The 27435-nt window shown below is 41.5% G+C and overlaps 2 protein-coding genes across 6 annotated transcripts; one reads left to right on the top strand and one right to left on the bottom strand.

The window, feature by feature from the left end:
• Positions 1 to 1602: 1602 nt before the first annotated feature.
• On the bottom strand, positions 1603 to 11079 carry LOC124133260 (dimethyladenosine transferase 1, mitochondrial-like). Of its 5 annotated transcripts, none has more exons than XM_048400556.1 (6): positions 11040 to 11079; positions 10774 to 10899; positions 8725 to 9045; positions 6578 to 6932; positions 3321 to 3474; positions 1603 to 1948 (listed from the first exon to the last, which is right to left on the bottom strand). In XM_048400556.1, the coding sequence occupies exons 3-6, from the start codon at positions 8980 to 8982 to the stop codon at positions 1654 to 1656; spliced, it is 1062 nt and encodes a 353-aa protein (XP_048256513.1). In that variant the 5' UTR covers positions 8983 to 9045; positions 10774 to 10899; positions 11040 to 11079; the 3' UTR covers positions 1603 to 1653. The 5 variants fall into 5 exon arrangements, with proteins under 5 accessions (XP_048256513.1, XP_048256512.1, XP_048256517.1 ...); XM_048400555.1 differs by having other exon boundaries at positions 10808 to 10899; positions 11040 to 11077; XM_048400560.1 differs by lacking the exon at positions 11040 to 11079 and having other exon boundaries at positions 10845 to 10889.
• A 135-nt stretch (positions 11080 to 11214) lies between these two features.
• Positions 11215 to 25830, top strand: LOC124133259. The gene is made up of 7 exons (XM_046497596.2): positions 11215 to 11428; positions 13464 to 13647; positions 14108 to 14298; positions 15210 to 15419; positions 16321 to 16602; positions 18472 to 18575; positions 19787 to 25830. Exons 1-7 carry the CDS (start codon positions 11344 to 11346, stop codon positions 22775 to 22777), a joined length of 4047 nt encoding a protein of 1348 aa, XP_046353552.2. The 5' UTR covers positions 11215 to 11343; the 3' UTR covers positions 22778 to 25830.
• Positions 25831 to 27435: the final 1605 nt, after the last annotated feature.

The following is a 27435-nucleotide window of genomic DNA, read 5'->3' as shown; positions in this document are numbered from 1 at the left end:
TTTACCTGTGCCATAAATCTTTTCAAGCATCTAGCACACAATCAGTTACAATCCTCAGTGTTGAGTTATTCTCCATGGGCCGGTTAAATTCACTCAGTAATGCTTATCAGTGACATCCTGTAACTGAAAACATCAAACGCAGGCTCAATAATCATTAATGTGTTTTTAAAAAACAAGTGCTTATAAGTTGGTGGGTTGGTTTGTTGTTTAACCCCGCACTCAGCTATATGACAGCTGTCTGTAAATAATCGAGTCTGGACCAGACAATCGAGTGATTGATATCATGAGCATCGATCCACGCAATTGGGATCGATGACATGCATTAACCAAGACAGCAAGCCTGACCACCCAATCCTGTATGTCACCTCCTATGACAAGCATAGTCGCCTCTTATGACAAGTGCATATTAAGGTAACTCAGTGCATATATATTTTTTTATAATTAGGTTTATGAATTTGCCTGATTGACACATGCTGGAACAACAGCAGAAACAAAAAATAACAGACAAATAGGATCAATTTAATCTTATATTTGCTCAACCAAAGCCATGCCAGACAAAAGTAATACACATAAACCTTACTGTAACAATATTTCCCTCCACTAAATTGAATGTCCCTTCAGCTCCACTGTCACACCCCTCCTCTACCTCACTCTTTTCTTTCACAGCCCTGCTCCCCTCTCCCATACATACTGCTCCACTACCCCTCCTCCCCATCTCCCACCCACATCCCTGCTCCCCTCCCCCCAAACCCCCAAATCTCCCACCCACATCCCTGCTTCCCTCCCCTGCAAACCCCCTCATCTCCCACCCACATCCCTGCTCCCCTCCCCCCAAACCCCCAAATCTCCTTCCCTTCATCTCCCCCCCCCCCCCTTCACACACATCCCTTCTCCCCTCCCCTCATCTCCCTGCTCGACCCCCCATCTCCCTGCTTCTCCACACCCTTCAGATCCCTCTCCCTCCCTGCCACGCTCTTCCCTTTAGTCCCACCCTGACTCTACCCTCCTCACCACACCCCTACTCTCTGCTATCTTACAGGTACCTCCCATCTCCCTGCTTCTCCACACACTTCAGATCCCTCTCCCTCCCTGCCACGCTCTTCCCTTTAGTCCCACCCTGTCTCTACCCTCCTCACCACACCCCTACTCTCTGCTATCTTACAGGTACCCCCCATCTCCCTGCTTCTCCACACACTTCAGATCCCTCTCCCTCCCTGCCACGCTCTTCCCTTTAGTCCCACCCTGTCTCTACCCTCCTCACCACACCCCTACTCTCTGCTATCTTACAGGTACCCACCATCTCCCTGCTTCTCCACACACTTCAGATCCCTCTCCCTCCCTGCCACGCTCTTCCCTTTAGTCTCACCCTGTCCCTACCCTCCTCACCACACCCCTACTCTCTGCTATCTTACAGGTACCTCCCATCTCCCTGCTTCTCCACACACTTCAGATCCCTCTCCCTCCCTGCCACGCTCTTCCCTTTAGTCCCACCCTGTCTCTACCCTCCTCACCACACCCCTACTCTCTGCTATCTTACAGGTAACCCCCATCTCCCTGCTTCTCCACACACTTCAGATCCCTCCCCCTCCCTGCCACGCTCTTCCCTTTAGTCCCACCCTGTCTCTACCCTCCTCATCACACCCCTACTCTCTGCTATCTTACAGGTACCTCCACATCAGAACTCTCAGTCTCAGGTAAATCAACTAAACTTTTCTCTTCTAACTTCTCAATCAGAGTATTGCGCCCTCTGCGTAACAACTTGGCATGTTTCCTTGATCTGTAGTCAAAGTCAAATATGAAAGCATGCTGACAGCAAATGTCATTGTAGGCGCTGCACAGTTTGCTGAAGTCCCGCAGCTTGAGTTGTGGGGGACGGGACGAGGGGTCAAGGTCACTCCTCTCAAACATCTCAGCAGTGAGTTCTGGCATGTCCACAGGAAACAATGTCCTGGAACACACAGGTCATGGTACATTCCACTGGTTCAGGTGGAATCCAGTGTCTACACTCAGAAAGGGAGGTAACCCTAACGGAGAGTTCAGTTATTCTAGTTTGTTTCTTGTAATTTCTAAAACACATTCCCAATATGTTAGCTTGGTGAACAACTTGAAAACAAATGCTTTATCAGGAGGACTACAAATAAAACAATAAAAAGTACTATCTACTTGCTGTTAAAAAAACAAAAAAAATAATTCAGTAAATTCTTGTTACTGGCAACACTTCACAGGTTTTCAAACAGTAAAGTCCTCCATCACTCCTGAATACATAAGACCACTTCCGTGTGTAGTAGTGACATGCGTCTATGGTCAGTCAATTAAAGAAAGGACATGGTCATTAGTCATGGTAACCATTTTCCTGAGTACATGTCCTCTGCCATCATATGTTACGCCCTACAGACCTAGGCGTACACTTACGCTACTGTTCAAGGTATACATTTTCCAGAGTACATCTCCTCCGCCATCACGTTACGCCCTACAGACCTAGGCGTACACTTACGCTACTGTTCAAGGTATACATTTTCCCCAGTACATCTCCTCCGCCATCACATGTTATGCCCTACAGACCTAGGCGTACACTTACGCTACTGTTCAAGGTATACATTTTCCCCAGTACATCTCCTCCGCCATCACGTTTCGCCCTACAGAGCTTGGTGTACACTTACGCTGCTGTTCAAGGTATACATTTTCCCCAGTACATCTCCTCCGCCATCACGTTACGCCCTACAGACCTTGGCGTACACTTACGCTACTGTTCAAGGTATACATTTTCCCCAGTACATCTCCTCCGCCATCACGTTACGCCCTACAGAGCTTGGTGTACACTTACGCTGCTGTTGATGGTATACATTTTCCCCAGTACATCTCCGCCATCACGTTACGCCCTACAGAGCTTGGTGTACACTTACGCTACTGTTCAAGGTATACATTTTCCCCAGTACATCTCCTCCGCCATCACGTTACACCCTACAGAACTTGGTGTACACTTACGCTGCTGTTGATGGTATACATTTTCCCCAGTACATCTCCTCCGCCATCACATTACGCCCTACAGAGCTTGGTGTACACTTACGCTACTGTTGATGGTATACATTTCCCCATCAGACCTAGGTGTACACTTACGCTACTGTTGATGGCATACATTTTCCCGAGTACATCTCCTCCCCATCAGACCTAGGTGTACACTTACGCTATTGTTGATGGTATACATTTTGCCGAGTACATCTCCTCCCCCATCAGACCTAGGTGTACACTTACGCTACTGTTAATGGTGTACATTTTCCCGAGTACATCTCCTCCCCCATCAGACCTAGGTGTACACTTACGCTATTGAATGTTTGATCATCTTCTGCCGGTAGTGGAACACATGTCGACACACTTTCTCCACCATCTTGAACGGTAGATTGATCCGGGGCTTCATCAGCGGTACAAACTGCACCACGCCTACATCCACCTTGGGCGCAGGTGTAAAAGCTTTGCCTGTAAGTCAATACATCACCATAAAGTTTTGCCTGTAGGTCAATACATCACCATAAAGCTTTGCCTGTAGGTCAATACATCACCATAAAGCTTTGCCTGTAGGTCAATACATCACTATAAAGCTTTGCCTGTAGGTCAATACATCACCATAAAGCTTTGCCTGTAGGTCAATACATCACCATAAAGCTTTGCCTGTAGGTCAATACATCACCATAAAGCTTTGCCTGTAGGTCAATACATCACCATAATGCTTTGCCTGTAAGTCAATACATCACTATAAAGCTTTGCCTGTAGGTCAATACATCACCATAAAGCTTTGCCTGTAGGTCAATACATCACCATAAAGCTTTGCCTGTAAGTCAATACATCACTATAAAGCTTTGCCTGTAGGTCAATACATCACCATAAAGCTTTGCCTGTAAGTCAATACATCACCATAATGCTTTGCCTGTAGGTCAATACATCACTATAAAGCTTTGCCTGTAGGTCAATACATCACCATAAAGCTTTGCCTGTAGGTCAATACATCACCATAAAGCTTTGCCTGTAAGTCAATACATCACTATAAAGCTTTGCCTGTAGGTCAATAAATCACCATAAAGCTTTGCCTGTAAGTCAATACATCACCATAATGCTTTGCATGTAGGTCAATACATCACTATAAAGCTTTGCCTGTAGGTCAATACATCACCATAAAGCTTTGCCTGTAGGTCAATACATCACCATAAAGCTTTGCCTGTAAGTCAATACATCACTATAAAGCTTTGCCTGTAGGTCAATACATCACCATAAAGCTTTGCCTGTAGGTCAATACATCACCATAATGCTTTGCCTGTAAGTCAATACATCACTATAAAGCTTTGCCTGTAGGTCAATACATCACCATAAAGCTTTGCCTGTAGGTCAATACATCACCATAATGCTTTGCCTGTACAGTCAATACATCACCATAAAGCTTTGTCTGTACAGTCAATACATCACTATAAAGCTTTGCCTGTACAGTCAATACATCACCATAAAGCTTTGCATGTACAGTCAAAACATCACTATAAAGCTTTGCCTGTTCAGACAAAACATCACTATAAAGCTTTGCCTGTAGGTCAATACATCACCATAATGCTTTGCCTGTAGGTCAATACATCACTATAAAGCTTTGCCTGTAGGTCAATACATCACCATAAAGTTTTGCCTGTAAGTCAATACATCACCATAAAGCTTTGCCTGTAGGTCAATACATCACCATAATGCTTTGCCTGTAGGTCAATACATCACTATAAAGCTTTGCCTGTAGGTCAATACATCACCATAAAGCTTTGCCTGTAGGTCAATACATCACCATAAAGCTTTGTCGTAAGTCAATACATCACTATAAAGCTTTGCCTGTAGGTCAATAAATCACCATAAAGCTTTGCCTGTAAGTCAATACATCACTATAATGCTTTGCCTGTAGGTCAATACATCACCATAAAGCTTTGCCTGTAGGTCAATACATCACCATAAGCTTTGCCTGTAAGTCAATACATCACCATAAAGCTTTGCCTGTAGGTCAATACATCACCATAAAGCTTTGCCTGTAAGTCAATACATCACCATAAAGCTTTGCCTGTAAGTCAATACATCACTATAAAGCTTTGCCTGTAGGTCAATACATCACCATAAAGCTTTGCCTGTAAGTCAATACATCACTATAAAGCTTTGCCTGTAGGTCAATACATCACCATAAAGCTTTGCCTGTAGGTCAATACATCACCATAATGCTTTGCCTGTAAGTCAATACATCACTATAAAGCTTTGCCTGTAGGTCAATACATCACCATAAAGCTTTGCCTGTAGGTCAATACATCACCATAATGCTTTGCCTGTACAGTCAATACATCACCATAAAGCTTTGCCTGTACAGTCAATACATCACTATAAAGCTTTGCCTGTACAGTCAATACATCACCATAAAGCTTTGCATGTACAGTCAAAACATCACCATAAAGCTTTGCCTGTACAGACAAAACATCACTATAAAGCTTTGCCTGTAGGTCAATACATCACCATAATGCTTTGCCTGTAGGTCAATACATCACTATAAAGCTTTGCCTGTAGGTCAATACATCACCATAAAGTTTTGCCTGTAAGTCAATACATCACCATAAAGCTTTGCCTGTAGGTCAATACATCACCATAATGCTTTGCCTGTACAGTCAATACATCACCATAAAGCTTTGCCTGTACAGTCAATACATCGTTATAAAGCTTTGCCTGTACAGTCAATACATCACCATAAAGCTTTGCATGTACAGTCAAAACATCACCATAAAGCTTTGCCTGTACAGTCAATACATCACCATAAAGCTTTGCCTGTACAGTCAATACATCACCATAAAGCTTTGCTTGTACAGTCAATACATCACTATAAAGCTTTGCCTGTACAGCCAATACATCACCATAAAGCTTTGCCTGTACAGTCCATACATCACCATAAAGCTTTGCCTGTACAGTCCATACATCACCATAAAGCTTTGCCTGTAGGTCAATACATCACTATAAAGCTTTGCCTGTACAGTCCATACATCACCATAGAGCTTTGCCTGTACAGTCAATACATCACCATAAAGCTTTGCCTGCACAGTCAATACATCACCATAAAGCTTTGCCTGTACAGTCAATACATCACCATAAAGCTTTGCCTGTACAGTCAATACATCACTATAAAGCTTTGCCTGTACAGTCAATACATCACTATAAAGCTTTGCCTGTACAGTCAATACATCATCATAAAGCTTTGCCTGTACAGTCAATAATCACTATACGGTTGTAGACTGGGACCAAGTTTAAATGATTATTCTGCCATGACATGACAGTCTTCACTCCTATACTCAGTCATTGTTACGTACTTGTTCATTCCAGAAGGACACAATTGGCAAGAGGAGGAAAGAAAAATGATGTTAGCTGATCAACATAACTGTTCATATCAATATTTCAAAATGTTAAGAAACTTTCAAATTTGACATTTTCAGTCGGACAAACTGGGCCCTCATCCTTTTAACATGTTTAACTTGAATCTTTTAAAACCAAAAAATGTCCAAAAGATTTCGCATTTCCTCTGACTCACCTGGGATTCCAAACTTGAGGCTAACATCACACAAATACTGACACATGACTGACAGACGACATCGCATGTCAGAAGACACGGGCGCCACCATTCTCTCAGCCACTTCTTTCTGGAAGGTCAAGGTCAGCCTTGTACGACCAAAAGACCACGCCCCGGACTGATTGGCAATGTCTTCTAGCCACTGTACAATCAGAGGCGTGGAGATATTGAATGGCAAGTTGCCAATAATGTGCACATTGGGGGGTTTGTCCTCCCACGGAACTCTGTAAGTCTCTGGAATTATCTGCTCCATTTTGAATTGCAAGATGTCCCCATGAACTATCTTCATTCGATCTTCACTGGCATCTGCTAACATCTGTTGAATGAAATATTAAACATGTAAAAACAACACATTGTCATACAGTACATTTTTCAGCAACTGACCTCAATTTTGATAAAAAACGAAGAATATTTAATCATGATAAAACAGATCTGGCAGTGTATGTATTTCAAATATATCTTCTTGTGTCATTTTAATATGGGAGGAAAGCCCAAAGTGCTGCTGATGCTAGGCATTTACACATTGTGACACCAACAAGCATGTGACACCAACAAGCATGGTTCTGACCATCCAAGAACATAATCACAGCCAATCTGGCATTCAAACACATTCCATCTGATTCTAGCAGGACTAAGGGACACAACTCTGCAAAGCTGATTGTGGCCAAGTGTCTACCATCAGACAACTGGGCCACTTGTACAACCCAGAGACTTAGCAAGGATTCCAAAATAAACGCAGGCAAATTGAAAAGTTTTAATTTGTACAAAATTGAAATTTGTCTTAAAGATGATTATTTCTTTAATTCGAAGGTTTTTGAACATTTCGAACATTGCAATAAGGTAAAAACTATGCTTCAAAGTGTCTCCTCTATTGATTATGTTATCAGTGAAATAAATATCATGAATATAACATGACATGGGAAATTCTGTATTCATATTTGAATTTTTTTACTGACATCTGCTGCAGACTTGGGGCCAAACATATCTGAGCAGGTTCAGATACAATCCTGACCACTCCCTTCTCCAATGATGCTACTTAGTTTACACGTTTTTTTTGGTTGTTGTTGTTGTTGTTAAACGCCGCACTCAGCAATATTCCAGCTATATAATGCGCAGTCTGTAAATAATTGAGTCTGGACCAGACAAGCCAGTGATTGATATTATGAGCATCAATCCACGCGATTGGGATCGATGACATGCATCAACCAAGTCAGCGAGCCTGACCACCTGATCCTGTTAGTTGCCTCTTACGACAAGCATGGTTTGCTGAAGATCTTTTCTACCCCGGATCTTCAGGGGTCAATTGATACATGTATTTACTAAATAAGATTTGGTTGGGCCTCTTTTCATTCCCATCGATGGTGGAATGTCACCTTTACATGACTAGAGTCGCTTGTATTGCAGAGTGTATGATGACTGTAGCACAAACTGAGAATCCCTTCACACCAAATGCACAGTGATGTCCTATCTCAATAAAATCAGATCTTAGTTCCTGATACCGCTAAACAAAGATCTCAAGACATCCAATTACAGGTCACATCAGAACAACTCTTCGGGAACTTTGACCTACCAATGAAATGACTAACAAGAGGTCGATATTAGCCAATCAGAAAGCAGCTTTCTTTAGCTTTACGGCACTAGTTTCAAAAAGGCGACTTCCATTTCAGACTACACTTGAAAAATATTTTTGACAAAGTTCTCAATTAAATTTGAAAACTGAACAAATATGGTCAAGATTGTATGGTAGTACTTCACACGTGCTATGCAACGTCTCATTCATTCAAATGTTTATCCCATTTGAGAGAGATATAGACGATGATTTTGATGGAAACAGTCATACAGGCCGTAACCGTCGTTCAGAATACCCCTGTTAACCTTTGTGAGGCTACATGATTAGAAAACAAATTCCGACTGTCGCTTTCCTGATCTGGTAAGCAACACTCTGATGGGTCGGATGAAAGGTCGTACTGACAAGACTCGTAATAGGACGTCTTCAGATCATTGCTTACACAAACTAAGATTTGATTCTGATGAGATTGTGTGACAGTCCAACCCAAGGCTCTTGCCTGTCTGTACAATCACATCTTATACTCTAGGCAGCAACCTACCTGTAGTCCTGGGATGAACCTCCCGTCCTTCTCTACCACAACGACTCGTTTGGCTGCTGTATTCAAGATGGCGCGAGTTATCCCCCCTGGTCCAGGGCCGACTTCACACACAAACCCTCCATCCAAACTGCCAGCTTTCCGCACGACCTTCCTCGTCAGGTTCATATCCAGGAGGAAGTTCTGAGCCAGCTGTTTACGAGCGGTCAGCTGGTACAGGTGGACGATCTCCGACACTGTGGGGAGCGGTGGGAGTCGCATGGTGGACACTCCCCTTGATTGACACACACCTCACTTCAGCCTATCACTATCAGACCATTCAGCCTGAAATATGGATCTTTCGTTACCATAACAGCAATAAAAAAGTACTTTTGTTATGCAATTATAGGGATGCAACTTCATGATACATTAAACTGATTTGGATTAACTGGCTGGTGCAAATTCACATCACTAGTTTCAAGAAAAAGTTAATAACGTTTTGACTAATTACTAAACTATAGCACATTTTATACTTGTCTAAGACCATCTTGTTGTAAAGTCAAGTGCCTAGCTCTTACATTAACTAGCTTGTTTCGTATGCTACTGATCTCATTATCAAAGCTGTTCACACAGTTTGTGCCATGTGATACTTTTCAAATAGCTGACATGCAGAGTGTTTAAAAGCAAGTATGGCAGTCCAGGGGTTCTTGTTATAACCTTAATGATAAATGATAAAAATGAATGGGCCCCAAGATTGAAATACTACAGGGGATCGCCACATGTTAAAGGATGCCAGTACCCCAAAACTTTTATTCTCAATATGGAAATGCCACAGGCCCATAGCACATATACACTACAATGTATATGTGTAGAGGCTGTACACAAAGATTACTTTCTAATTGATAAATATAAATATACACTGATACAAACAATATCTTTATTGAGTGATTTCATGTTTATCACTTTACATGTGCTTGTCTTGTTTATTTGTGTGAAAGTAGATTTATCATAGCTTTTACATAATAACGGTGTCACAAAATATCGTGTTAAAGAAATATTTCTGAGTGTGCCTTTCAGTTGCCATGGCAACCTATTTTAACTGGCATTAGCAATAAATACAAAATAAAAGGGAATATGAATCCTGGTCTTATCCTGACATAGGTTATCTCCTTGAGAGAGTGTCTGAATTAATTAGTTATCTCCTGGCATTGCATGAACTATATTTCATCTATGTAACCGATATCCGTGTGTCAGCTTTACACATGTTTGAGAGGGCCCATTGTGAAGCACCACATCAATGTTTACAGGTCTAGGGAAACACACAAGCAGAGGCTTGGTGGTGACAAACTTTTGTCGGAATCTGAGATTCAGAACCACTTCCATCAGATCCTTGCACAGTTATGGGACACAACTCTTCTCAGAAACTTGTTGAAACTTAATGACTACGTAAGTTATCCCGGGGACTGAATGAAGTGCATCAAAATTGGACATGCACACATCAGTTGCCAAGTTGGTTGGTTTGTTGTTTTACGCCGCACTCAGCAATATTTCAGCTATATGATGGCGGTCTGTAAATAATCGAGCCTGGACCAGACAATCCAGTGATTAATATCATGAGCATCGATCCACGCAATTGGGATCGATGACATGCATCAACCAAGTCAGTGAGCCTGACCACCCGATAGTTGCCAAGTAGGGAACTGAATCCTTGTCTTCGGTATGACAACTGAAATACATGTAGCAGAATAAGGACATACTCACATTTCTTAATTGTTGATTAACATGTGGTATTATCATACGCAAAAGTTGTCCTATTCTTCAAAATGTCGAGACTTGGGAATACAAATGCATATCCATGGGCTGTTGATATGTTAGGGTAGATCAATTTAATTATAAACATCTTGTTTACATTCTCATACCTATTCTTGGAGTGACTGATTTCGCTGATTGTATTCCTATTTCAAATTTAAAAAATGTGGTATTTGTCACAAATGTAGACTATGGCATATGTAGTAAAACCTGTATGATAAAATGTCTAACTTTTGTTGATTTCAATGACAGATATATACTGACGCTGTGATAATTTTTTTGTTTTTAAACATGATACCTCCTCATCCATCCCTCTTCTTCTCATTCTCAGTTACCTCGGCACATGACATTTTCTTCTTTTCGCAACATGGATCCACCTTTTAGCACCTACTTAGAAAGAACAAGAAAACAGAAGATATAATGTCGTAGTTTCAACTCCCTCGTGCAAATATTACAAATATGATGTTTTGAAATAATATATTATCGGGTTTGGTAATTGTGATCAACCTGTAAATATACTGTATCCTTACTACATATCGTTTCCACGTTCCCGTTTGATATTTGTAGCTGATGGTGACTTGGCTCTGTCTATCCTTACTCCGGTTGAAATTGATAGTATTTCCATTAATAACTAAGAAAACATTTGTAAATATCCGAAATATTATTTATAGGGGATTCCAATATAATAACATTAATTAAGAAATTTCGGAAAGGAATTAAAGTGCAGGATTTTCTTTATCACGTGACCATGTTGTCAAAATGGCGTCTAGTGTACCGCCAGATTCAAATGGATAAGGATTCGCGCACCTGCTGTTGGATAAACGCTACAATTTTATGAAGATGGCTAAAACAATATCACCCTATGATATATTTGTTAACTTTGTTTCCTTGATTACATTTCTGTTGGATGTAGGAACAGGTAATTCCGTCCCTTCGGTCACTATCCTTTGTTTTGTTTTTGTGCACAGTATTATTGCCTCCAATTTTGCACCCGTTTGTGATTTGCTAATTGAAACAATCAGCTGGTCACGCAACAAGTTTGACCTTTCCTTGCGGCATGTTTTCATCACAAATAGTTTTCCATGACGTAATCTGTTGTAATGTGGCACGACTGTCGTTCTCCTAATGACCTCATCAAAATTCATCATGGGCAAAGCCTAAATAGGCTGTGTAAGAACAATTTAGTTTACGAACACTTGCAAAGTTTACCTATATATTTAAAGATATATATTTTCATAAGGATCATCCTCATATTGATACTAAAAGTGACTATTATTTAGATTTCTACCTCTCTATTCAGCATGTTCAGTAAGAAAATATGGTTGAGGGGATTGGCAATGATACTAGGGATAATACAAACATGAAATGATACAAAGTGGTGAGGCTAATCAATAAATATAAAAAGAATAGGACTGACTCCAAACATATGTAGCCACTGTTCTGTAGAAATCAATCATTAGGAATCCATATGTTACAAATTAAGGCTTGATAAGCATAAGTTATCTCTTGTTTCTAATGACCCTCCTCCTTCCCCCAACAAACAGTTGACCCATCCTTGATACTTTTTTATTTAATATTTCAAGTTGCATAGTGGCGGATATTTGGTAAAAATATATAAAGGACTAAAGTACACAGTAAATTACTATAAAAAACTATTATTATAATAGTCAAATGTTACAAATAAAGGTAGACATGGTAGACCCAATTTTATGGATAAATTGTTTAATAGGTATTACTTAGAAGCTGACAGATGACAAGGTAGACAAATAAAGAATGAATGTTACAAACAGAGGTCATTATTTACATACAAATAATGAATTCAAAATACAAAACAATACCAATGAACAACACGCAAACAAAAGTTGTCAGGAATGTTTTAAACATTGCAGCCCCATCTGGCTTTCTAACTTGCCCATGTGGTCCTCTAGCAGTTCATTATCCTTTTTGTGCACTGACGTTCTTTAGCATGTATTCTACACATTGTGCTTTCTTTACATATGATGTCTTTTGTTAGCAAGTTGTTCTTTGGTATTGTTTTGTATTTTGAATTCATTATTCGTATGTAAATAATGACCTTTATTTGGAACATTCATTCTTTATTTGGAACATTTGACCATTAGAATTATTGCAGACTTTGTCCTTTATTTCAACTTTGTGTTTTTTTGACTGGATGGCCGCCTATAGGTGCTTTGTTACATGTTTATGAAACACTTTCTCAAACAAAGATTTGCTTTTGCACCAACTTTTGACTTTTTGCACCTGAATCAGTAGGGGGCAAAGAAAGGTCATTTGGTACACAAGAATCAAATTTACTTCTGTCAATAGTGTTTGCAGATTTGTATCCACCTAAAGAAATATAAGAAATCCTCTCTCCATTTTCCTTATAACGTATCGGACTTGTGAAACGTCATGAGAAACAGGAATTTTGTCTAACTGGCCTAAACAGCAATTCAGTATCCTTAACCAAGATTTTGCATCTACATGTATATTACTAACAATTACTATTAAAGAATAGACACAGGAGAAGTTATCAGTTCGTCAAAGTCACCAAAGGTGCATTCTGAACACTGCACATTACATGTGTGCTCAAAAGTAATGACTGGTCTCTTGTTGGTATGATGTCAAGTTAAAGACGTCATGAACAAGGGATGACATCTTCAAATATTTCAAAACAATGCTCTCATTTGACGTCCTGTTGCTCTGGGCATCCTCGCAAACAATGAAAGCAATGGAATTATTGAACAAACTAGCCAATGAGCATAAATAAGAAATTATTATTGTTATTTGATCTGTGTTTCCTGTGGGTAATATTTCTCTGTCCCTGATTGTGACCTCTGTCAGGCCATACTTTAGAAACAATTGGATTATGGCCACTGTACCAGCTAATCTGTGTTCAGGACAGTGTTGAACTGATGATGACGCGAATGATAATTGAAGATTTTTTAAACTTTCAGATATCTTAGTGACTGTTCAGTTCTTTGAAAATGGTGACTTAGTGTGGGGATCCTTGACAGCAGGATTTGTGGGTGTACCCACGTTGCTGATTCAGATTTTCAGTCTCAAGTGGCACATTTCGGACAAGTCCCTCACCGTCGCCACCTGTCTTCCTCATCTCTTCCTGTTTGCTCCTGTTCAAAGGTGAGTGGTGACATGTTAATACAGATATTATTATGATTATGCATGCTCACTGAAAATATTTTAAACATAGATTATTAACAACAGAAAGTAATTATGAGCATGTTGATATTATGATAATGATTACTCTGATTGCCGACTCTGTGACAGTCAGCATATTCATCATGTTCCCCTTTTAATTAATTGTGATTTCAACTTCATTTGGGCAGGTGGGGTAGCTTAGTGGTTAAAGTGTTCGCTTGTCATGCCGAAGACCAGGGTTTGATTCCCACATGGTTACAATGTGTGAAGCCTATTTCTGTTGGCCCCCGCTGTGATATTCTAGGCTATTGCTAAAAGCGGCATAAAGCCTGCCTCACTCACTCACTCACTCACTCGCTCAGTTTGGGAATAGACATGTTATACATCTCTCTCAGATTTCAGTTCTGGGTTTGATGATGGTATTGAACGTAATTAATTTCAGGTATCTAAGTGTGATACGCTTGGCCCTGAAGGCTAGATCAACTCGTAGCTTCAACGACATTGACCGTGTCTACCGAGAACAGAATGACGTGTGTATTCTTCGTCTTATGGAGTCATTCATGGAGGCAGCACCCCAGCTGTGTCTGCAGCTCTACGTCATCTTCCTTGCCAACAACATCACGATACTTGCAGGTCAGTGGAGGAAGCCTAAAAAACAACATTGTTGTCATTGTGGTTGACAAACCCTTAGTCTTGATGTTGTCCACAGTCATAACTATTGGTAGAACAGTCGACTGTGTAGTCCAGCATTCTGTCTAACCCGTATAATCTGTATATCAGCATGTTAAACTGTTTAAAGTGTATACAGAGAGGCCTCATACAATGATCTAATTTGACATTACTCTTGAACCATGCATGTAATGTGATGGATACTTTGGTAAGTGATGATATCTTCCACTTTTGATGGGATACATGATGTAGTCTGATGCTGCCCTAGAGAAGCACATACCTGAGGCAAGGGAGTTAACTGACTATAAAAGTCCAATTTCTACCCTTTCCGAACTAGGCTGTTATTTCGGAGTTTCTGGTATGTTTTTGCTGGACTAACGAGTCTTTGTATAGTCCAATCAAAATCAGGTAATGAAATCGTCATCTTGTTTGTAAACTGACTTGCAGATTTCGGTTGATTGCAGTATTTGTAATGCATGTGTACTGTCAACTGGGTGTTGACAGCTATTTTCATGTTTGTAATCAATGTGCTCAAGTAATTTGATGCACTTAGTGAGCATGGCGAGATAGACCCTTTTTATTCCAATCTAGATCTTGATTAACCACCATTTGGTTTGAAGCAAATGCAAGTAATATCATAGGTGGAATCTGATTAATCAATAATAGGGAATCATAAGGGACATAACTCATAATAGCTACTGGTGGCGCAGCGATTGAGCCACGAAATTCCAGCCTAGTTCAGCGAGGATGGAAACTGGACTTTTATAGTCGGTCAACTCTCTTGCCTCGGGAAGATGTAGAGAAGGGAACAATGTAGCCATGGAAACATTTCCCCTACCTGACTGAACTCACATTGCTGCCTTGTGCTGGTATAGGTATATCGGTGTGCAGTTCTCTCATCTCCCTGGCGTGGGCTCTAACAGCCTATGGGGATGGACTTCGACTGGCTTACAGAGACCTCTACAGGAGAAACTGGGGCGGTTTGGTGGTGCACTGGCTCTGGCAAACCTTTATGACTGCTGCAAGAGTTATGGCCCTTGTCATGTTTGCCACTGTTTTCAAGGCTTGGGTGTTTCTTGCTGCAGGTAAGATAATGTGGTTTGCAAGAAACATGATTTTCATGATTTATCAACATTCTTCTATATCACTATCGAAGTTGAAAACTGTCAATAGCTCACTTTTTATGACAGTGTCAAGACCAAGATAATAAACTGATCTGAAAGTGAAAATAAGCAGCAATAGTAATGGGAATCGTAGGTTTCTTTTATTACTTTGAATCACTGATCTGCTTGCTTCAATTTTATAAGAGTGCATATTAAGGCATGATTTTTGACCCGTTTCTTTGATTCCACCGACCAAGCTGACTGCTGACGATGCATTAACTTAATGTGGGATGACAGGAGCATGATCAGCACAGGCTAACAAAATGTGGATCAAAATCTCTGTTTCAAATCTGTGATCATATGATCCTGGCATAGCTAAGGGATGCAACTCTTTACAATGTATTATGTCGTGTTATTTCTAAATGACTGGGTGGTAAAAAAAATACTGTTTCAGTGTATGAATCAACAATTAATATACATAAACCTTCTGTAACTTAGTACCTATTGTGAAGATCCGGGTTAGAATTCAGCAACCTATGCTGGTCATAAGAGGTGACTTACAGAATTGGGGGTTAGGCATGCTGACTCGGTTGATGCATGTCATCGCATTCAGACTGCGTGGATCGATGCTCATTATGTCAATCAATGGATTGTCTGGTCCAGACTCAGTTATTTACAGACCACCGTCATATAACTGAAATATTGCTGAGTTAGGCGTAAAACAACACACTGACTGCCTTTCTCTATCTAACCATACTAAATATATCTGTGAAGCAAGTAATAAATAAGGAATACATGGCCCAGAAATTGAGATGATTCTGCTGTTAATGATCTGGACATTGTTTGGTGTAAGATGTCTCAAATCTGTTTTATTTCATTTCAGGTATTCACTGGATTGCCATGACAATATGGATCTCTGTAAAGGGCACAGATTTCGGAGATGGAATTTGCGAACGTGGCCTGTTTCAGATTGTGGCAGGCTTCATGTACATCTTCTGTTTCCTGAACCTGCGCGAGGGCCGCAGCCGCTACCGCATGCTGGTGTTCTATCTGGTGTTCTTCCTTGAGAATGCCACGCTTGTTGCTGTGTGGTTCGCCTATAAGGAAACATCCTCCGTCCTGGTCTTTGTCACACCATCCGTGGTATTTGGTGGATTCCTGCTTGGTGACTATTTTACCCCTATAACTTCATTTATTCCTATATCCATTGTATGGAGTTCTGTCCCTTTGGGGTGCCAGGAACCTATGACTGCTGGTTCGAATCCTGGTTTAGCCCTGGTTATGTTTCTAGGTTTGTCAGCACCATAAGTGGCCTGAGACCTGCATCACTTTGGCTTTCCTCTCACATGAAGCTGACATGCTCTGATATAACCGGACTACTGTTCAAAGCAGTGTAACGCCAAACTCCTCTCTAAGGCAGGGGCGTGGGTGACCCAGTCGTCTGAGGTGCCGCAAATTGCAGTGCAGTGTTGTGTCCCATGGGCACAGCAGAAATCTATGATTGTGGGCTTGAATCCCGATTCGCCCTAATCATGCTAATTATGTGCTAAAAGTGGTATTATCCCGTGATATGCCAAGGAGAGGCATGGGCCACCAAGCTGTGGATGCCCGTGCCTATAATCAAACACAAGTTGAGATTGGATTAAATGGCCGAGGGTGTGCACGTACTAGTGGGCTACTAAGCTGCTAGTTGGGTATACCAAAATGCTACCGTTGCCATGGGCACTAGCATGGCCAACGGCAATTAGCAGCTAGCACTGCTGGCCTGAGACCACTACTGCTGTCCGGCCCCCATGGTAGCATATTTAAACGCTACCATTGCCTGGCAACTACCACACTGCCAAAAGCAGCTACCGCTGCCCGGCCCCAGGTAGCTGGCCAAAGCAGATCCCACTGCCTGGCCCCATTAGTAAAACCACTGTCGTGACTACCGCCGCGGGCCCACCTGTCAGCTACCGCTTGACAAGACGACTTCCGCCACCGGGCCCATATACGTGGCAATTGGTTGCCCAACGTAAATTATTTTACGATTCCCCGGCTGAAAAGTCGGGAAAGACAAGGTTCCCACTGAGAAAACGTTATCCCGGAAAGGTTCCCGCTGAAAAGCAGGTAGCCTTAAGCAAGAGTATTAATTTGGAAGCAAGGTAATTTGTTACTAGCAGTGTAGCCAACAAGAACCCCGCACACCGCGACAAACCGGTAATTTAGTTTTGAGACAGGTATTTGCATAAATACATATATACAGCTATTTAGAAGGCATGTTTATTTACATATTCACACATATAAATATATTCGGCTATTTAGAAGGCATGTTTCTTTACATATATCAGAATCGTTTAAAAGGTAGTCATTTACATATAGACAAGCGCCCTGAAAACCTATCTTACATATGTACAGGTTTAATTACATATATTACAATCTGCTCTGCTGGTACCTGTAATAGATGCTCGCTGAAGAAAAGAAGTGATTAGAATTCCAGGTGAGGGGGACACATACCGGCTGAAAAGGAAAGAAAGGGAGTGGCAAGCTGGGCGGGTGGGCTGGAAAGCGATTAGATACAGCAAAACACGTGTGTACTTGAAGAGAGATGGTGCGCGAATGGTGGACTATAGAGATGTAGCAAAGGAGGGATGACGCTTGTGTGGGATCTAGTGCCCCGGGCACGGTGCAGGGTGCTGACCCGGGGGGGATTCAGTTACAAGGGGTGATTCGGTTATGGGCGTATTTAGCCAATGGTTTGGATACGCGCGATAAGGTCATTTAGTAGTTAGTACTAAATGTAAATAGCCTGACACCTGTATCATTTGGGGCATTCCTCCACATTAATCTAGAAACAAAATTTAGGCGAACCAGGATTCAAACACACAATCATAGGTTTCTGGTGTGACCAAGGGACGCAACTCTGCACAGTGAATAGCGGCTCCTCAGTCAACTGGGCCACCCGTGCCCTCCTTGCTCAAAAAGATCTATGCTAAATCTGATGTTGATTGGGTCTTATATTTTCTAATGATTACCGGTATCCTTTGTGGTCCAGGTATTCTGTGTCTGTTGCTGTACTACCGGTTCCTGCATCCCGGTGGCCCCATCTACCTGTACACCATCAAGTCAACAGTACACAACACAGTTCTCAATAATCAGGTACGGCTGCATCCTTCATTATCCAGTGTTTTATATATACTCACCGGCCAAAAGAAATGCAAATACCATACATGTTGGTTAAGATATGAAGAATTACTCATATTCAAGAGGTATTCGATTGGTTTGACATGTTGATGCACAAACGAACATACTGGTATGTTGTGTGAACCGATGCTCATGAACGCATCACATGTGACGTCATAGATCCATGACTCAAGATGCGCGACAGGATTAGCGTGTAAAGTTTGGAAATCACGTATAGCATATTGTGTTGAAGATAAAGAAACAATGTGGTACCACCTGACTGAGAGTTAGTTTTGTCATTAAGTGGTACACATTGGAAACTTCTTTCTTAACGTATGTTCTTCTCTATTTGTTTCTACGGTTCGCGTTTCTTTTGGCGGTGAGTATATACCCTGGTACCTTGGCCATGATACCGTTGCTTTGATGTTGGTTGAAACGATGCTAGAAATGGATGTTCAATCAAATTTCACTGTCCTTTGAAATACATCCTGATGTTTTAATTGATAAAACCAGTTGGGTGATTTTGCTTTCATGAGCGAGAGAAATTCTGGGCCGCCATTTGTAACCATGGTAACACTTAATCAAGGGAGGTAACACAGTGACGACTAGCAGTGCATACTACATATTATACATCTGATATTAGCTGTATCAGGAAGATTGATTATTAATTAAACCCAAAGAAATACATTTCTTCATTATTTTCTCAGCTGATCCATTTAGATTGTATCCAATGTGTATTGTTGAGGTTTTGTATCAGGCTGTTCTGGTGGTACCAAGCAGAGAGTCATCAGATGGTGTGGATTGTTGCTCATGCCTTCAGTCCCTGGGTGATTATGTACATGCCGTTGTGATAAAGTTGGAATACTGTTCACTGTGGCATTCAGAAACATTCACTCACTCCTTGAAAACCACTGTGACAAATGCTAATTGGCTCAGAATAGGATGATGTGGTTCAGAAAAATGAATTATGAAAGTTTTGCTTTAAATTGTTGTTGTTTTGTAAGCGGTAATACATTGCTATATATGGAAACAGCTATTTTAAACAACATCTGCATCATCAGTGCTTGATCTTCAGACCATTGTTAGAGGATTGATCTGAAAGAGGACAGTTGTGATTGGTCCTATGATTTAGAAACAGTCACATGTGATTGGTCAAAACAGATAGTTGAGATCGTTGTCTGTTTCAGCTGGAACCTCGTCCTGGTCTGTTTGACGTGACTGCCGGCACTCTGTTGTCCGTCCTGGGCAGTGACATCGTGGAGCTCAGTCGGGACATGGATCACACCACCCTGAACTTCAGCCGAGTCAGTACGCGATCCTCAGGGGGCTTCTCCCAGCAACACATGCAGCGTGTGTGGGAGGCGGGGCTAGCTGGTCGCAGCAGCTCATCTGACAGCTCCCTCGACATGAAGGACAGTCAAACAACTCGGAGCTACAACAATGGGACACTGACATCTAGCAGATCTGCGAACAGCACGAGACAGCTGCTCCAAGGGTCAAGGTCATCGGTGAACGAAAATCGGGGAAGGGGGTACAAGGATCAGGCAGATCGACGTGATGAGACAAATGATTTCAACTCAACTGTCAGCTCAAGATATGTGCCAAGAAATAGGATGTTTACCCAGAAGGACATTTATGGATTCCATGAAGATAGATTTAATGGCACATACCATAGTCCTTTGAAGATAAGCTACGAGTCTTTAGGGATGAGACCAGTGTCACTGTCGCCCCTCGATGCCGGGAAACTGTGGGAGGAGACAGCTGGCAGGCTGAGGGCGCCATTAGTCGGGAGAGATGATGACACACTGTCAACTCTCAATGCCTCAGATCTCCTAGAGCATTCGTATATTCACGAAGATTCTTCAAAATGGGCTTCATACAGTCAAAGAGAGGCATCAAATCTTGATTTATACAGCCAAAGTGCAGAATCAAATCTTGATTCTTACAGCCAGAGAGAGGTATCAAATTTTGATTCTTACAGCCAGAGAGAGGTATCAAATCTTGATTCTTACAGCCAGAGAGAGGTGTCAAATCTTGATTCATGCAGCCAGAGAGAGGTATCAAATCTAACTTCATATAGCCAAAGAGAATCATCAAATAACAAGTCATACCGCCAGAAAGATTTGTCAAATGTTGGTTCGTACAGCCAGAGGGAATCACTGCACAATGTCACTGTACACTCCAACACCAGCAACAGCAGCAACAGCAGCAGGCAGTATGGGAGGCTTGGTAGGAGTAGATCAAGCAGTAGAAGCCGGTCGGAGGTCAGCAGAGGTCACATGAGTCCACCACAAACAACATCTAACTACAATGCTTTTGATCATGGCTTTTTGGATACATCTGTGCCTGATCTGATGGACCCTCCTGAATGTGTCAGTAACTACAACAATATCTCTGGTTCCAGGGACTCTGGTCCAATGTATGGACACATCTCACAAGCTTCATCCAGGATGGATAGGTCCACGGAGCTGTACACTCCCTCTGTCAAAGGTCCTTGGAGAGACTGTAGCTCCACTCCATCTCACATCAGTCCTGCAATGAAATCCATAGAATCAGACTCACCAGTATACTCAGTAGGAACTGAAGATGAGTCTGGAGTTTTCACCAATACATCCAACAGAAGTGAGAAAAAGAGTATGCAGTATCATGACATCTCACTCCAGAATTCCCCCGAGCCAATATATGCTGTGCCTTACTCAACAAACACCTCTTCGTTCCACCAGACACAGTCAGTCCCGGCTGTTAGTCGACACAAGAGTCGGACCAACCCGGGGATACCAGGTGCCAGTCGACTACAGTATGGGGACAATGAGGACATCCCCGGAGCATGCAACAGCCTGGTCCCAGACACCCCCTGGAGGCTAGACTACCTGAACCTGGAACCACTGAGGACAGCCCTCCTGGAGGTGAAGGACATGCCGGAGCCCAAGAGACACCTGGTCCGAGAGTATCTCAAGGATCTGAATGATTCCATCACCCATCAGCCAAGTCCTCTGAAGGTGCAAGAATTCCAAAACTCACCAGCTAGGTTTGGGCGAAGTGTGGATCTCTTTAACAGTCGTGCTTGGCAGGCAGTCGAACAAATTGTGGAATGCGAGACTGGTCAGTCTGATAAGGGTCACAGCATCGCAACATTGCCAAGGTCGCAACAAAGGTCGAGGAAATCTCTACTCTCAGATGAGTCAGTTGATGCTCACAGCAGGCCGTCATCAGGTCAGTATGATTCTGGTGTCTTCTACCAACCTTTCCAAAGAAGCTACATAGATTCACAGAATAATGTGAAAGAATCGTCTCCCTTTGGGACGTACAGACATTCGTCTAAGATGTCCAGCATCAGGGGCAGTGAAGCAAGTGGAGCCCCTGTCAGAGGTTCTCCCATGCCAATCAAAAACAGATCGAAAGATCGTGTGGAACGAAGGAAATCCCGAGAGATTGAGTCTTTACATGGTAAGCGGAGTGACTCCGAGAAATCTCTAAATGGGAGATATAAGAAACGCCAGTCAGAAGAGCACAAGGAAATTGGTGGTTACAAAGACAGGTCCATTGGACATAGTCAGTCTAGTCTCAACAACTCAAAATTGGTTCATCATATATCTCCCCAACAGGTGAATGGTGACAGCTGTGTAGATGTTCTCAAACCTCAACCAGTCCGTCACACCCAGACAAGCTCAGTCTTATCAGATGTGTGTCCAAGTCTTGCTAGTTCTTACCGGCAAGCCATAAACAATAGCAACAGGGTGCCTTGTAACCTGAATCTCAGCCAGGACTTGGGTCAGTCTGACCTCAAGCTTGTGGACCTCCAGGATGAGAACCTTGACCTTCAGAAACAGGTTAAAGGTGACAGAAGGTCACAGGGACCGGAAAGACAGCCGTTCCAACCCCTGCATAACACACCAGCATTCTCCCCTATTGGAGAACCCAGCAGACAGGTCAGGAAGCCTTTAGAGCATAACTCCAGCACGCCTAAACTGTCCTCAAGCCTTCACTCTCTGGCTCTGATTGATGCTTACAACAGCCCCTTTGCTGATTCAACACAGAGTCAGAGATCCAAAGTTACAGCTAACAGTAGACCCATCACTGATTCAACACAAAGGTCAAGGGGTTGGGTTGCAGGACCTTGTCCAATGGCAAATAGCAAGAGTATGGACAGAGCTAAGTCGTTTGACTACATTAGGTAATACAGTACTAACACTACATCATAACATATCAAGCATACAGGCTCTGTGAGATTGTACTCATGTAAACCTCGAGGCTGTGATGGATCATCTCCACTACACATAAGTAGTCTCAAAACTGTCTCAAAGTATGTGTGTGATGGATCAGTATATTTTATCTTTGCTCAGGGTAAAGTGTTCCTTGTTCTTACCCCGGAATGCTTGTCTCTTAGTATTCAAATGTCAGTACTTTGTTTTTCCTGTATTCTAATGTACCATTACGCGCCATTATTGGATTGGCGTCTCTGAGTTGACTGGCGCCTCTCTGAGTTGACTGGCGCCTCTCTGAGTTGACTGGCGCCTCTCTGAGTTGACTGGCGCCTCTCTGAGTTGACTGGCATCTGCTCTTTCTGTCAATGCTTTGACCTTGTTTACTGATCTGAACATACCCATCAGTGGCCCATTAATACAACTTGTACTGGAGACCCTGTATTCGAACACATTGTTAAGAATTGAATAGAATTTTAGCATTTTACACATTTTGATATTGTTTTTTTATGAACTTCTTAAAATTTTTGAATTTTTGAAAATCTTTTTTTAAAATGTTTAACAAGATTGGAATATATTTATTGGAATTGTTGTAAGTTTCTATTTTAGTTTGTATTAATTTTAAGTGACATTATTGTGCCATAATGGTTCACCTTGTATATAAATGATGATACGCATGTCCTTGGGTGTTACTATAGTCATGACAGCAGTCATAGTTTCGATAGTATTTAGTTGATATATAATGATGATTATACACATGTATGATTATGGTCGTGACAGTAGTCGTAACTTTCATTATCCTCATGTATTAGTGCTTTGTGCCGGTTGGAAAACATTGTCCATGAAAAACTTTAGAAATCCCCGCCCTCTTTAGAATATCAAAACTTATTGTCACATGTTGAGATAACTTAAGACACTTTAAATACAAGTTATCATGATGGCAAATATATTTAACCAGCATCATCATCATCAATCATCACCATCTTCATCTTCATAACATCTTGGCTTCATTTTGCTTAAGAACAAATTACAGTTATGAATATTCTAGCAATAATAAAGAGAAATCTGTCAAACTGGACTCTGACTAATCTGGATTTCTGTCAATACCAGATCACATTTATAGTCCATATTTACTACAATGATAATATTTCTTTAGGCTTTGTCTGTTATTCCTATTTCATTTTCTACTGCTACATTGTCACAGCCTCCGAGCATGTGAGTAGCCTGGACTAGACGTTCAGTCCAACAGTAGCCTGGTTGAGACAGATTCCAGTGTGCTGCTACATTGTCACAGCCTCCGAGCATGTGAGTAGCCTGGACTAGACGTTCAGTCCAACAGTAGCCTGGTTGAGACAGATTCCAGTGTGCTGCTACAGTGTCACAGCCTCCGAGCATGTGAGTAGCCTGGACTAGACGTTCAGTCCAACAGTAGCCTGGTTGAGACAGATTCCAGTGTGCTGCTACAGTGTCACAGCCTCCGAGCATGTGAGTAGCCTGGACTAGACGTTCAGTCCAACAGTAGCCTGGTTGAGACAGATTCCAGTGTGCTGCTACAGTGTCACTAACCCTCCGAGCATGTGAGTAGGCTGGACTAGACGTTCAGTCCAACAGTAGCCTGGTTGAGACAGATTCCAGTGTGCTGCTACAGTGTCACAGCCTCCGAGCATGTGAGTAGCCTGGACTAGACGTTCAGTCCAACAGTAGCCTGGTTGAGACAGATGCCAGTGCGCTGGTCTCCCTTCCCCTGGAGTCCAGGGTCATCACTTGAGTTTATGTGGTCCACTAATCATGGCAATAAGACACAATAACATCGCTGTAATTTAATCTGTAAATAACACGCAGGTATATAATTTATGTTGTTGCTAGTTGACTGTAGAATGTTCATGTGTTATTTATGGTGTATTACATGTGTGGATTTAGTTGACAGGCTAGGAATTATGGTGCTGTAACTCGCGGGAAAATACTCAGTGAAATATTCATGAATTCTTAGATGTATTTTGTAGTTGTGCCTAGTTACTTCATCATGTTAATAATGTTGTGCTGTACTAATAGTCATGTGACATCAAAGAGCAGTGCAGGTGCTTTAGCTTACTGAATTGGAGGAGGCCACAGACAGTTTTCAGACAGGCTTAAAGGACCTTTGGCATACCGGCCTTGAAAAGGCCTTAGATTTCAATCTCCCTTTAGAAGGCCTTGGATTTTGACAAAATGCCCTGAATCTGGCAACCATTGTAAACACTGTCTATTTTTTCTCTAATAATGTGTTGACATATAGCAAGTTAATTGTCAACTACTATTTGAAATATTTGCTGTGGAATATTTCAATAGAATATTGGGATGTACATATGGAAAAATAATGAAATAAAGTCTAAATGGCCTTATAAATTTGTTGGAAAAGCATGACTGAGTATGTTGAGCTCTACTTAAACATTCAAGCCTAACTCAGGCAGCCACAGGACCAGAATCTGCTCTTGATGTTTGACACAGACTGCTCTTGACAATGTGCACCTGACGTCATATGTTCAGAGCTTTGATATCAAGCTCTAGATCACGCTACATGTATTTAGCCTTTGTGGCTGTTCCTACAGGTGACAGGTTCACAGTGTTCCTGTTTGTACCTATTTAAACCTACATGTATTGGAGTGTCATCAGTATTAACTAGTATATGATTGCTCTCAGTGTCTTGTGTAGGAGAATGTATACACTGGGCTGTATATTGATATCCATGTTCCATGTCTTGTCCTGTTCAGTGTCAAGTAACTTTTTTGCCTTTCAGGTTACAAGTATCTTATGCTGTTTTTGTAAGTGAAATAATTTCTAATTTGAAGACCACTGGCTGGTACTTAAATGCTTCTAGTCAATTATATCTAGACATTGTGTCAATTTTGAAAGATTTCTCTCAATAACAAAACATTGAACTGATATATAGCTTCTCAGAAAAAGATGAAGTAAAATTGTTTCAGATGCAGGTTATTCATGTACATACAAGTAGTCAGTAGTAACTAGAGTTAATAAATCTTACAACAGTTCATCTCAGTGTTCATCTCATTGTTTCTCTTGTCATGGACCGCCTCCGTGGTCCGATCCCTGACCACGTCATACCAAAAGATTTTAAAAGATGGTACTTGTTGTTACACTGCCTGGCACTCAGCATTAAGGGGCTAAAACAAAGGCTGGTTGGCTTGGAGTCGGTATACAGTGTGGGTTATCCATGCTTAACTGCGGCATGGTATCTCCTTGGGCTAGCACTATAAAATTGGCATTAGTCTAGACAAGTAAAAGCACACACACACACACACACACACACACACACACACACACACAATGTTAAACTGCAGCATGGTATCTCAGTGGGCTAGCACTTTAATATCGGCATAGTACAAGCAGCCACGCATGCGACCCCTATTTAATATTTTCACCCTGATTACCACGATTAAGCTAGCTCTGTGTCATGCCATGCCAACATGATTGACTTGTATACATGATCATGCAGCATATTAAATCTCCATTCTGTTACGATTAATACCCTGGACACATTCACCGCCATAGCTTTGTTTGGTGTCTGGTTCCAATGACCCAATGCTAAAAATAGCCATCCAATCAAGTACCCTGTTCTTCCATGACTAAAACAATTGGCGATATCACTATTACTTTAAGCATCTTGTTGCATACCGTCTCTATGACAACTTGGAACATCTAATAGCATAACGACTTCCCTTTCCCTAACATAACCCTCAGAAAATTGCAAAAATTGTTTCCAGCTTAAAAACTTTACACAGTTTTTTCGGGTTTAAGTCTATCACAGGGTCGCTTGAATGAGGCCTTGATTTTTAAGTTAGATCTATGGCGAACAACGAGTCATTGAGAATGATTTTTTATTTCGAGTTCATGAGCAAGAGAGAATTGGTGACGAGTGATGGAGATGGTGACGACTTTTGTCACCTGTTTGTCAAGCTGTTTTGGAAGAATGGTACCACAATATTTTTCAAAAAAGAATGGATATGTAACACACTGCCACTGTATGTTTGTAGTTAAACGCCGCACTCAGCAATTATCTTGCTGTATTACAGCGGTCTGTAAATAATCAAGTCTGGACCAGACAATCCAGTGATTGACATCATGAACATCGATCCACACAACTGATATACGATGACATGCATCAACAAAGGCAACGAGTCTGACCACCTGATCCTGTTAGACACCTCTTATGACAAACAGTCGCCTTTTGTTGTTGCTAATTTCTACCTGTATTATTTGTATATAATAATTTGTAAGTCAATAAGTTCTATCCTTGTATCAATAGTGTCCAAATACAACTGTGATACAGGAGATCAGAAAGATTCTTGATTGAAATGCTTACAGTCCTCATGATTTATGATTTCATATAAGGTCACAAGGTTCTGCAGCTCACCTGCATTATGAAGAAATAATGACGGCCATCATTAAGATCGGATTCGAATTCTATGGGCACATTGGGATATTCAAAAGTTTCAGTTCCATTGGACATTTGGTTTCAGGGGAGATGTCGCAAAATCTAGTGACAAGAAAAAGAGGTAACATGAAGGTCAAGGGTTGTATCTTCATTAGTCTTGATCATTAAGGAAAATATGCTCCAAAAAATGTTATATGGTATA

The sequence above is a fragment of the Haliotis rufescens genome, unplaced genomic scaffold (genome assembly GCF_023055435.1).
Source record: "Haliotis rufescens isolate VD_foot unplaced genomic scaffold, xgHalRufe1.0.p SCAF_2, whole genome shotgun sequence".
Lineage (NCBI taxonomy): Eukaryota > Metazoa > Mollusca > Gastropoda > Lepetellida > Haliotidae > Haliotis > Haliotis rufescens.
Note: the sequence above shows the minus strand (reverse complement) of the source record. Positions and strands in the feature narration are given on the sequence as shown.